The following is a 12,571-nucleotide window of genomic DNA, read 5'->3' as shown; positions in this document are numbered from 1 at the left end:
CTTTGTGGGATATTCTGCTGAAAAACAGTTACTCCTGTTAGGAAGGAGAATGTGTCCTTATTACTGCACACTCTCTCTGTAGTTGCCCCTCAGTAGAAAATTATTCCTGATGACTAGGCACCTGATTCTATTAAATCAATGGAATCTCTGAGCAGTGGCAGCCCTGGCTGGTACTGACAAAGTTTCTAGTGCAGTAATGTCAGGGGTATGATTATTTACAATGTTTTTACACCAGCAAAAATCCTTACTGTATATGCAGTTGTACCAGCAAAACAGTCCTCTTGGCAGTCTAGTTCATTTTGTTCAGGTAACTGGTATAAGTTTTATAAGGGCAAAAGAACTGGTCAGTATAAGCTACTTCCCCACTAGGGGAGCGTTGCTGGTGTAGGCCTTATTTCAATGTGCCTGTAAACAGCCAGTCTAATAACTTTCTTCTCTATAAGGTATATAGGACTGGGGCTGGGTGAGGGCAGGGGTTAGCTCAGGGTGCAGGGAGAGGGACTAGGGGTTGTGTGGGCAGGGTGCAGGGAGGGCATAGCCTCAGGGTGTAGGGAGAGGGGGTATTGGGAGCTTTGTGTTTGGAGGGCTCCCCTGCAGTCCCTGTTCTCAGAGGGGTCTGCCAGCCACAGAGCCAGGTATCCTCACCTGGGTGGCTCTTACTGACTGCCTCTGCGGGAGCAAAGGAGGCTGGGAGCTGAGGAGCAGCTTCAACCTGGAGCTCCAGCCAGAGCAGCAGCTGTCCCGCACTGCCTGGTTCCAGCTTCCTGCCTCCAACCTGCCAGGGAGCAGGGAGAGCTGTGGATCTGCCCCTGGGACTGCTGTGCTCTTGTGCTGCAGTTTAGGGGGTAGAGGGGGAATGCCCTCCATGTCCCCAACTCTGCCCATGGGCTCAGGGCTTCTGCCCCACAGGGAGCATCGGGGCTCTGGGATTCAGCCCCTGGCTTCAGCCCTGCAGGTAGTGCCAGGGATAGGGGCTTCAGCCCTGTGCCTCCCAGCTTCAGCCCCATGGAGGGAACCAGGGATTAGGGCTTCAGCCTTGGGGCCCTATGACCCCCTGGAATGGGCTCATGGACTCCCCTGGAGGCCACAGACCCCCAGTTGAGAACTGCAGATATAGGGGGTGGCAGTGGGGCAATACAAATTACTGCAGTAGGTGCTCTGTCATCTGTCCTAAAATCTAGCTGACAACCCTGCACAGCAATGACTTCACACAATGACATTGCATAACGTTTACATTCATGTAATCTAAATTTTTAGGTTGCAACAAGTGGATGCCATCTTAATTACACTTGTGTGAAGATGTTACCTACTGTTACAAATAATTAAGTAGGAAAAATACAGGAAAACCCATTTCTTTCAAATGTGGTAACTGATAGCACTTTGTCTGTAGCCAGTTCCATTGTTTTCTCCAGTACAGTTTGTTTCCTGTCTGTGTGTCTTTCTCCTACCAAGAACCAGAGAGACATTTTTAAAAAAATTAGAAACCTACAACAATTGGCAGAGGGATGTGGGGGAAGTATAATCCTTGAAAGTACCACACCTCTAATGCTGCTGCCCTTGTTTCAGATTAACAGTATTCCATAAATCTTTCAGAAGTGAGGAACGGTTACTAGTTCTGATCTATCACGATCACCTGGAGATATGCTGAGGAGGACAAAGCCAAGTCCTTCTAACCTACTATGGGATGTTTATTCTTGGCAAGCTCTAATAGCTACATGGACAGAACCTTCACTGGCCAATCTCATTTCCACTTTTGTAAAACCGTACCTTCAGGTCTCATAAATGTATATGAATCATAGACTAGCAGGGTTGGAAGGGACCTCAGAAGGTCATCTAGTCCAACCCCCTGCTCAAAGCAGGACGAATCCCCAATTTTTGCCCCAGATCCCTAAATGGCCTTCTCAAGGATTGAACTCACAACCCTGGGTTTAGCAGGCCAATGCTCAAACCACTGAGCTAATAAATATACTACAGCGTTCTCCCTTTCAGTGAGTTTGTGTGCAACAGGTGGAACAAGACATCTTTCTAACTGGATCCTCTCCGATATACCAGTGAGTGGAAAGATATGCCCTAAATCTAATTTGTCTACAAAATAAGGTAGCTCAATGCAGTACCGTTATTTCTCTGTCAGCATCTGTTCTATGATTCTTGTTGGTAGTGGTACCTACACCTAAGCTCAAAAGTGGCTACTTTATACATTTCAACCTTCCTAGGTGGGGAAAGCTGACCATTCATTGTTTCATGCTACCATGCCCATACCGTGCAACTATGAGGAAAGCCCTGGCTGCACTAACACTGTTTAAAGGAGTTTAAAAAAAAAAAAAAAAAGGTGGCCCTGTGATAAGAAGTCCCCTCATCAGCCACTGCAGGGGTTGTAGAGAGCTAGTCAATGCACACTTTAGCAGCCAGGTGAGGGATTTACTCCATGCTTCCTTGATGGCAGCATGTCTCCTTTTTAAAGTCTATTTGAAAACCTTCCTTATTTCATGTCCTTTTTACAGTGTTACACTGGACTGCTATACAGTATTTTCCCATCAGCAGAAAGTATTTTACTTCACAAATTAAACAGTGAATTTGCTGTGTGGGTTTTCTTAATTATGACTTTTCCTTATCTGTGGTTCTTCCCTTCTATGGGGGATTTTGACTCTTCTTCACTTAATGAAACATTTGCTGTCTGGCTTATATTTCCCAGCTATTAGGAGAGATGGGAATTAATTCTAGTGCTATTAACCCCCATAAACAGTACCTGGAAGAAGTCAAAGTTATCAAGATGTACCGTATTCTTTAGACACTAGACTTCTTTTGGGCGAAAGAACAGTGCTGCGGAAGAGATCCTGGCTTTATTCTTGCTGTTTCAAACATTCCTCTGATATGGTTCGCTCTGAAGAAAAAGGGGAGAAGGACTGTTAACATAAGTACAGCTGTGGCCTCTTAAGCTTTAGATTTCACCCAGATATCCCTTGGCAAAAGGCGGCGGGGGGGGGGCACTGCCTTGCTTTTATTTTGACTCCTTGCTACCTGGGCCGTAGGGACTCACCACCTTTTGGAAGGGCTCCTTCATATTAAGAGGATGAGAAATCAAAGTAAATAAAATTACAGCCCATTCTCTCTCTCTTCTTCCCCTCTCTCTCTCCGCCCGACCTCCCCCACCCCCCAATGCAGGAATGTAAATGCAAGAACAAGATAGGTGCAATTCTTTGGTACCAGGTCTCCCGTGCTGAGTGTGCTCTGTTTCTACAACAGTTTGAAATAATTCACGGGGCGGGCAGGGAATTATTTCAAACTGTTGTAGAAACAGAGCACACTCAGAGCACACTCAGCACGGGAGACCTGGTACCAAAGAATTGCACCTATCTTGTTCTTGCATTTACATTCCTGCATTGGGGGGGGGGGGGAGGTCGGGCGGAAAGGGTAGCCCTTCCAAGAGTGCGGATGGAGTTACACAAGGGCTTGCTAAGTGGGGAGCATCAGCGTGGGAAGAAAGCAGGCACCAGTAGAGTCAGAGACTCTCCCTTGCTTCTCTCTGGCCCTCTCCAGCAGCTGCCCCGCCTGAGTCAGGGCATCTCCACCAAGGTGAGCTGGGGCATTAGGGAGCCTACCAGCCGCTTGAACTCAACGACCGTCGCTCCCTTCAGCCTGGGAAGGTGCAAGAGAAGGAGGCAGGGCCCGGCGCTGGTTGGCAGGTGGAGGAGAATCGGGGTGAGGGGGCGTTGGCTGGGTTTAAAACTCCCTATAAAGGGCCTGGTTTAGGGGCTGCCCTTTGCGGGCTGGTGGTTAGCAGCAGCCGCGGCTCCCCATGGCGAACCAGTCCCAGTGCCTGGAGGACGCGCCCGGCCGCTGGCCCCGCGGGGAGCCGAGCTCGCCCGAGCTCTACAGCGAGGCGCAGCGGCTGGCGCTGGAGGAGCTGGTGGCGGGCGGCCGCGCCGCTTTCCGCGCTTTCCTGCGCCGGGAGAAGGTGCCCGGCTTCCTCTCGGAGCCCGAGATCCAGGCCGTCCTCCAGGCGGCCGCGCCGCCGGCCGGGGCCGAGAACGGGGCGGCCGAGCCCTCGCTCAGCGCCTCGCTGGACTGCTCCTCGCTCACCTACTTCCCCGAGCAGTCGGACGTGGAGCCGCCCGTGCTGGAGCTGGGCTGGCCGGCCTTCTCCAGCGGCTCGTACCGCGGCCTCACCCGCGTGGAGGCGCTTTTCCAGCCCAGCTTCGGGGAGACCATCTACAGCTGCAAGGAGGCGGTGCGCAGGCAGATCCGCTCGGCCAGGGAGGTGAGTCCGTAGCCCGGCCACTGCGCCCCCTTCCTGCCCGCGCCGCCTCCTCCGGGAACCGCGTCCCTTGCCCTGGGAAACCCGCGGGATGCTGCGCTGCACAGCGCTCCTCTGTGCCTGGGGAACTTGGAGCCTGGAAGCTGGTGTTGCACTAAAGACCCCCTGGTTTTGGTCACCTAATCTCTAGCCAGCTAGGATTAAATTCTGAAACCTGCAACTTTGCATTATTATTTATTGCATTTTTTTAAAATCATGACTTTGCTCTTGCAAAAACTTGTGACAGTCATGGTTGTGGTGACCTTTCCTCTCTGGATAGGCCATCACTACAATCCTGCAGGAGAATGAAGGAAGGGAGAAGCTCCTCAGGGCAAGGATCCTGTCTGCTTTGTGATAAAATCTTTCCTACTTTAGAAACTAGTCTTTCGGCAATGTATGTGTTATATGCAGAATAAATGACAGTGTAGTGTGCTTATGGACACTCCTTGGTCTCGGTTAGTTCAGGTGGGACTTTGGCAATTATGAGTAATGTGGTCATCCCAAAACACATGCTTGTAGCACCTTAGTATCACACCATCACACAGTGTGTCTTTTAAATAAAACCTCATAACTTGCGTCTAACCCACAATGGGTGCTCTGTACATACTAAACCTGGGGATCACTCATGCCACCTCTCGGATGGAATATAGCAGCCTTCTGCCTTGTAGTCATAGAATCATAGAATATTATGGTTGGAAGGGACCTCAGGAGGTCATCTAGTCCAACCCCTGCTCAAAGCAGGTCCAACATCAACTAAATCATCCCAGCCAGGGCTTTGTCAAGCCAGGCCCTAAAAACCTCTAAGGATGGAGATTCCACCACCTCCCTAGGTAACCCATTCCAGTGCTTCATCACCCTCCTAGTGAAATAGTGTTTCCTAATAGTCAACCTAGACCTCCCCCACTGCAACTTGAGACCATTACTTCTTGTTCTGTCATCTGCCACCACTGAGAACAGCCTAGGTCCATCCTTTTTGGAACCCCCCTTCAGGTAGTTGAAGGCTGCTATCAAATCCCCCCTCACTCTTCTCTTCTGCAGACTAAATAACCCCAGTTCCCTCAGCCTCTCCTCGTAAGTCATGTGCCCCAGCCCCCTAATCATTTTCGTTGCCCTCCGCTGGACTCTCTTCAGTTTGTCCACATCCCTTCTGTAATGGGGGACCAAAACTAGACACAATACTCCAGGTGTGGCCTCACCAGTGCCAAATAGAGGGGAATAATCACTTCCCTCGATCTGCTGACTCGTATCCAGCTTCTTGTCCACTGTAATCCCCAGGTCCTTTTCTGTAAACTGCTGCTTAGCTAGTCAGTCCCCAGCTGGTAGCAGTGCATGGGATTCTTCCTTCGTAAGTGCAGGACTCTGCACTTGTCTTTGTTGAACCTCATCAGATTTCTTTTGGCCCAAACCTTCAATTTGTCTAGGTCACTCTGGACCCTATCCCTACCCTCCAGCATATCTACCTCTCCCTCCAGTTTAGTGTCATCTGCGAACTTACTGAGGGTGCAATTCATCCCATCATCCAGATCATTAATAAAGATGTTGAACAAAACCGGCCCCAGGACAGACCCCTGGGGCACTCCGCTTAATGCCGGCTATCAACTAGACATCGAGCCGTTGATCGCTACCCGTTGAGCCCGACAATCTAGCCAGCTTTCTATCCACCTTATAGTCCATTCATCCAATCCATACTTCTTTAACTTGCTGGCAAGAATAGCATGGGAGACTGTATCAAAAGCTTTGCTAAAGTCAAGATATATCACATCCACCACTTTCCCCATATCCACAGAGCCAGTTATCTCATCATAGAAGGCAATCGGGTTTGTCAGGCATGACTTTCCCCTGGTGAATCCATGTTGACTGTTCCTGATCACCTTCCTCTCCTCCAAGTGCTTCAAACTGGATTCCTTGAGGACCTGCTCCATGATTTTGCTGGGGACTGAAGTGAGGCTGACTTAGGTTAGTCCCACTTAAGTTTTTCAGAAGAGAACTGAAGAACATCTCTACTTAGATTTTATCCCTATGATATCAGCTATGAAGGCAGAGTGTAATTATCCAAGCTGGATCTTGGCCAGGCCATCTAGACTAATAATGCTTCCTTTGTTCAAAACGTCGTGGGATCCCTAATGACTAGGGCTGTCAATTAATTACAGTTAACTCATGCGATTAACTCAAAAATATTAATCATGAATAATTGCAGTTTTAATCACATTGTTAAACAATAGAATACCAATTGAAGTTGATTAAATATTTTTGATTTTTTTCTACATTTTCAAATATATTTATTTTAAATACAACACAGAATACAGTGCTCACTTTATATTATTTTGATTACAAATATTTTCACTGTAAAAAGTATAAAAAAAGAGAATAGTATTTTTCAATTCACCTCATACAAGCACCATAATGCAATCTCTTTATTGTGAAAGTGCAATTTACAAATGCATTTTTTGTTTGGTTGTTACATAACTGCACTCAAAAACAAAACAATGTGAAACTTTAGAGCCTATAAGTCCACTCAGTCCTACTTCTTGTTCAGCCAATCGCTAAGACATACAAGATTGTTTACATTTTTGGGAGATAATGCTGCCTGCTTATTTATAATCTCACCTGAAAGAGAGAACAGGCGTTCACATGACACTTTTGTAGCCGGCATTGCAAGGTATTTACATGTCAGATATACTAAACATTCATATGCCCCTTCATGCTTCGTTCACCATTCCAGAGGAGATGCTTCCATGCTGGTGACACTCGTTTAAAAAAAATGCATTAATTAAATTCTGACTGAGCTCGCTGGGGCAAGAATAGTATGTCTCCTGCTGTTTTACCTGCATTCTGCAATATATTTCATGTTATAGCAGTCTCAAATGATGAACCAGCATATGTTGTTCATTTTAAGAACACTTTCACTGCAGATTTGACAAAATGCAAAGAAGGTACAATATGAGATTTCTACAGATAGCAACAGCACTCAACCCAAGGTTTAAGGATCTGAAGTGCCTTCCAAAATCTGAGCGGGACAAGGTGTGGAGCATGCTTTCAGAAGTCTTAAAAGAGCAACACTCCGATGCGGAAACTACATAACTTGAACCACGGAAAAAAGAAAATCAACCTTCTGCTGGTGGCATCTGACTCAGATGATGAAAGTGAACATGTGTCGGTCTGCACTGCTTTGGATTGTTATCGAGCAGAACTCATCATCAGCATGGACGCATGTCCTCTGGAATGATGGCTGAAGCATGAAGAGACATATGAATCTTTAGCTTATCTGACACATAAATATCTTGTGATGCCGGCTACAACAATGCCATGCGAATGCCTGTTCTCACTTTCAGGTGACATTGTGAACAAGAAGCAGGCAAAAAGAAAAGGAGTACTTGTGGCACCTTAGAGACTAACAGCATTATCTCCTGCAAATGTAAACAAACTTGTTTGTCTGAGTGACTGGCTGAACAAGAAGTAGGATTCCGTGGACTTGTAGTCTCTAAAGTTTTACATTTTTATTTTTAATGCAGTTATTTTTTGTACATAATTCTATGTTTGTAAGTTCAACTTTCACGAAAAAGAGATTGCACTATCGTACTTGTATGAGGTGACTTGAAAATTATTTTGTTTTTTACAGCACAAATATTTGTAATCAAAAATAAAGTGAGCACTGTACTCTGTTCTTTTATAATTGAAATCAATATAGTTGAAAATGTAGAAAACATCCAAAAATATGTAAATAAATGCTATTCTATTATTGTGTGATTAATCACAATTAATTTTTTAATCATGCAATTAATTGTGATTAATTTTTTTAATCACTTGACAGCCCTACTAATGACAATACGGTGAGGATTCTCAGCATTTCTTCTAATCTAAAGAAATGATAGTAAAGGGGAAACCAATTCACATCAGTGAAGATATTTGCTGCAATGAGAAGTTCCTTTTCCTTGCATACTCAAACCCTTTGCAGATAATACTGGTGAAGTCAGTGATCCTTTCCAAGTTTTGGGACTCAAGCAATCCTTCTCTTCAAGCAATACATTTGCAGGAAGAGGCCACAATCCCACAATCTCTGATTTAGAATGTGTCTATCAAAATGGCTTGCATTTGTGTTGCATCTCCAACTTGGGGTACTTCAGTGTAAGAAACTTCAAGCTAAGAATTAACCATCTTGCCAAAGTTCTGTTTTGGACTGGATATTTACTCCCTGGCCCCATATCCCAGTTTATGAAGTGGCTGAATGGTATTAAAGGTCAATTATTTGATTACGGAAGGCTGGTGGTGAAACACTTATCTTTTTAAAAAAAAAAAAAAGTTTCTAAGTAAGCTTCTTACTAGCCCACTCATCTGGTGTTGGAGAGCAGTCCGTGGTCTCTGACTGCCCTGGTGGGTCTTGGGATCAATTTAGAGGTGGGGGAAATGAAGGAACCTTAAGACCTGTGTGGCTTAACCTTGAGGGTGAAGTCATTCAATACAAAGGAGGGAACATAGAATACAAATATAATTAAACAGTGAGCCAGATGCGGCTGAGCAAATGACAAACGGAGATAGTGTTCCCTGATAAGCGATGATTCAGTACTTGATTTTGAATGTATATAAGGTTCCTCATCCTGAGTAACTTATCCATTGGCAGAAAGGACTGACAGCCAACAATCTCTCTTTCCCAATTCACTTACCTGCCTTCAGCTATTTAATTATGTCGTTTGCACCCTATGAACCAAAGAGATGTAGCCCCTATTCACAGACTCTCTAGTTCCTGCTATTGTAATTCCAGGTGTACAAAAGGAAACCATGTGGATGGAGTAGCAAAGAATCTTAGATGTATGCATTTCTTTGTATGTATTATCAAATGGTAAGTGTCAAAGACAGAATAAATACTCTAAGAAGCAGGCTCCCATCATCCTACGAGTTCAATATCTGTTTTTCCATTGTACTGTATATGACTTTGTGGAAGCGATGATATGCAAAGATTGATTACAATGGGTATCCATATACCTTAGGTATACTGTGAAGCAACATATTTGACACCTAATATAGAGGTATAGTACACCTGCAATACCCATGTATTTTTCCCTTTGAAGTGTTGTTAGCTTAACCTAAACTCATTCCCTTACCCTTTCATCCCTCAGTATTATGGTGTCCTCTCTCACCTCTGATACAGAGCAATATAAAAAGCCTTCCCACTGTAGAGCCTGCACATGCTGCTCTGGTTCAGCCAAGGATTTGTCTGTCATCAACAAGTTGATTCAATAAGATATTACGCCATCCACCTTGTCTCTTTAATATCCAGGGGCTGATGCGGCTACAACATTGCATGTCTAAATTATCCAGTATTTGAGACACTTATGGAATGCTGCTAAGAATGACAGAACATGTTGACCATGCCACAATGAAATAACACTTAAAAAAGTAGCAAGGAAAATGGAAACTTGTCTAGGGAATATGGTATCGATAAAAGGAAATCAACCAGGGAACTACTTAATTTGGAAGCTAAATTGATTCACACACCCCTCTGCCCTTTCTAAATCTTCCCTGTGGTGCTGAGAAAAATAAGACATAGGTCACAAGATTTTCTTGAACTAATGGTTTCTTCTGTATTTTTTTCAGGTTATTGCTGTGGTTATGGATACCTTCACAGACATTGATATCTTCAAAGACCTTCAGGAAGCCTGTAGCAAGCGGAAAGTTAGCGTGTACATCCTTTTAGATCGTGCTTCATTTCCCCATTTTCTGAAAATGTGCAGAAATCTAGGAGTTGATCATGAGCAGGAGAAGGTAGGCACTGTGATACTTATGGCAAGAAACAATTGGTTATTGGCCCTGTTGCATAACATTTGAGTTTTCAAAAGAAATATGATTTGTGTAGCTCTTGCTCTTTTTTGTAAGTTTTAACTGATCTTGAAAAAGAAGGCATTAACTGCACAAACGATGATGTCTTTAGAGGTGCACTAACACCCATGTATTACACTGAAGTGATTGTTTTGTCTTTAACACTTGTTATGGGATTGCTGAAAGCACTGCAGACACTCTTTTCTTTGTTTAAATACCTTAGCTTGAACCTTCATTTTCTGGCCATCTCATAAAGTAAATTGATTTTCCTTAGAATGGGAATCTTTCTGATGAATGTCTTAATGTTTCTGGCCCAGATGATTAAAGTTCTCTTCCTTTCTCTAGGAAATCTGTTGAAAGAGAGGTTCTCTTCCCACAAACATAAATTATTTAAAGGGGGAGGAGACTCGTACTGTGTAAACACATAATCCACTATATTTTAGTCACTCTTTTGTACGGACACAAAGGAGGGTTCAGTTCAGTTTAGTCCATTTTTTATTCCCTTAAGGACAAATACGTTGAGTGGTCTTGTTAGCCCAACGGCATCAAGACTCACTGCTTTACAAAGAGGGAGACTAAATTCTAGTTAAATTTTGACTTAATGTTTTGCTCCCTAAGCCACAAGAACCCCTTAGAATGGTCATTTGACTCCTTAGGAGAGTGAATCTTATGCCACTCAGCAACATCCTGTGTTAGCTGATCAGCAGTGGTCTTCGGACACTCTTTTATCGTTAACTTTTGTAAGTTTCCCTCTTAGGTAGAATCATTTTCTTTTGATATGTCAAAACTTAAATAAGGGTGGTTTTTCCCCCCCCCTTCTTTCAAACAGCTGATGAGAGTTCGAACTATATCAGGAAACACCTATTGCACAAGGTCAGGAGTCAAAATTGTGGGGAGGGTCCAAGAAAAGTTTATCTTGGTTGACGGCATAAGAGTGACAACAGGTTCCTACAGGCAAGTACCCTATTTCTTTTCATGTCCTTGTCTCCTATGACTTCTTTGGATTGTGGGGTGAAGGGTAACAGTACAAAACTGATTTTCTTGTGACCTGTTGATCGTATGTGATGTTTGCACTAAAAATTATGTTGCTAACTATCCGTAGTACAATAACCATCTAGTTTCTTGTATTGAAAGGGAACATGTATTGGCACTATTTCAACCTTTGTGTGGGTGTATTATTTATTGTAATAAATTAACATCATTGTGAATTTTCTCATTATTAAGTTTCACATGGACTGATGGGAAACTAAGCAGCAGTAACATCTTGATTCTGTCGGGCCCAGCAGTCGCACGCTTTGACCTGGAATTCCGGATCCTTTTTGCACAGTCAAAGCCCATCAACCCCAAACTGTCATCCGGTTGCAAGAAGAGTGGAATGTTTGATCAGCTGCTCAGGAGAACAAAGGCTTCCAGTGACTGGATGAAGGAAAACTTCTTGAGAATGGAGTTTTTCTACCTTAGAGCATTTATAGAAAACATGAGAAAGAAACAGAGCTTCTTGATTGCCTCCAGGGAGGCAAAGTGTGAGTCAAATATCATAATGCAGGCATCTCCACCGTTGACTGAGAAGAATGTCTCTGCAGTCATGAGGCCACGTTGGAGCATAGAGAGGTGAGCACTGTCCACTCAACTTGAAAGATGAGAAGAGCCCACTGTGCTCATATCCAATGCTTCCTTGCAAACCAATGTTGTAATGGTAGCCACTGGAAAACAAATCTCAAATTGAGAGAAGGCAATACTCAAACAGTGGTTCTACTGAAGACTACTACAACTCAGGCCAGCAAACATAAGACTGTATTGTTGTCTCTGCCTCCTAGGTGATAATATGTGGATATTATCACCAGCATGTGGATAACTCTTGTTAACTTCTTCTAGTTTTCAGTCATTCTGCTGCACTTTCACATCCTCTACTAGATCAGTATCCTCATAACTCAATGGGTCTGGTTGTTCTAAAGACTCTTGCTACCGAAAAGAACACTGCTTAAAGAGCTCCTTCTGAAAAATAAATGGGGGGGGGGCACTCTTCTGCTCTGAAATCAGGTCCAAGCTCAAACTTGTATTTGGCAACCTCTCCAGCCAGGGACATTTGACTGAAAAATGACATGGATAGCCAAACGATAACCTATAACCTCAACCAGATGGAAAAAGATAGATGTTAGCCTACTGGGCCTCAGACATCACACCCTTTCTTCAAATGAATGGCTGCAGCTAGGTGGAGCAAGTTAGTGCATCAGCTGCTTTTAAGCACTGTTGTTTGCAGTGTTGTTGTGGCCATGTTGGTCCCAGTATATTAGACAGACAAGGTGGGTGAGGGAATATCTTTTATTGGACCAACTTCTGTTGGTGAAAGAGAGACGTTTACACAGAGCACTGTTGTGGTTCTTCCTATGCAACTTATTACACAATGCACAGTGAAGTACTTGAAGCATTAAAACATAAAAGTGCCTTAATTTGCTATTTGAG

At 44.1% G+C, this 12,571-nt stretch overlaps 1 protein-coding gene and 1 long non-coding RNA gene across 3 annotated transcripts in view; one reads left to right on the top strand and one right to left on the bottom strand.

The window, feature by feature from the left end:
* LOC140897302 (uncharacterized) overlaps positions 1-4,339 on the bottom strand; it is an 8,429-nt gene extending 4,090 nt beyond the window's left edge. Inside the window, exons 1-2 of one of the 2 annotated variants that reach the window (XR_012154701.2) lie at positions 4,081-4,339; positions 2,747-2,881 (exon numbers count right to left, since the gene is read on the bottom strand). This is a non-coding gene — a long non-coding RNA (uncharacterized LOC140897302). The remainder of the gene's footprint in view (positions 1-2,746; positions 2,882-4,080) is intronic. The other variant, XR_012154702.2, reaches the window with a different exon arrangement.
* Positions 3,776-12,571, top strand: LOC140897301 (protein FAM83D-A). The gene is made up of 4 exons (XM_073309748.2): positions 3,776-4,258; positions 9,887-10,054; positions 10,938-11,062; positions 11,333-12,571. The coding sequence occupies exons 1-4, from the start codon at positions 3,797-3,799 to the stop codon at positions 11,721-11,723; spliced, it is 1,146 nt and encodes a 381-aa protein (XP_073165849.1). The 5' UTR covers positions 3,776-3,796; the 3' UTR covers positions 11,724-12,571.

This window comes from Lepidochelys kempii, chromosome 13 (genome assembly GCF_965140285.1).
Source record: "Lepidochelys kempii isolate rLepKem1 chromosome 13, rLepKem1.hap1, whole genome shotgun sequence".
Taxonomy (NCBI): domain Eukaryota; kingdom Metazoa; phylum Chordata; order Testudines; family Cheloniidae; genus Lepidochelys; species Lepidochelys kempii.
This window is presented reverse-complemented; position numbering and strand designations above follow the sequence as displayed.

Bases quoted from the DNA above. Each gene is read 5' to 3' on its own strand.
- LOC140897301 (XM_073309748.2), top strand. From the start codon at position 3,797: ATGGCGAACCAGTCCCAGTGCCTGGAGGACGCGCCCGGCCGCTGGCCC. The intron at 4,259-9,886 runs GTGAGTCCGTAG...TATTTTTTTCAG, and splicing joins AGATCCGCTCGGCCAGGGAG to GTTATTGCTGTGGTTATGGA. The intron at 11,063-11,332 runs GCAAGTACCCTA...CTCATTATTAAG, and splicing joins GTGACAACAGGTTCCTACAG to TTTCACATGGACTGATGGGA.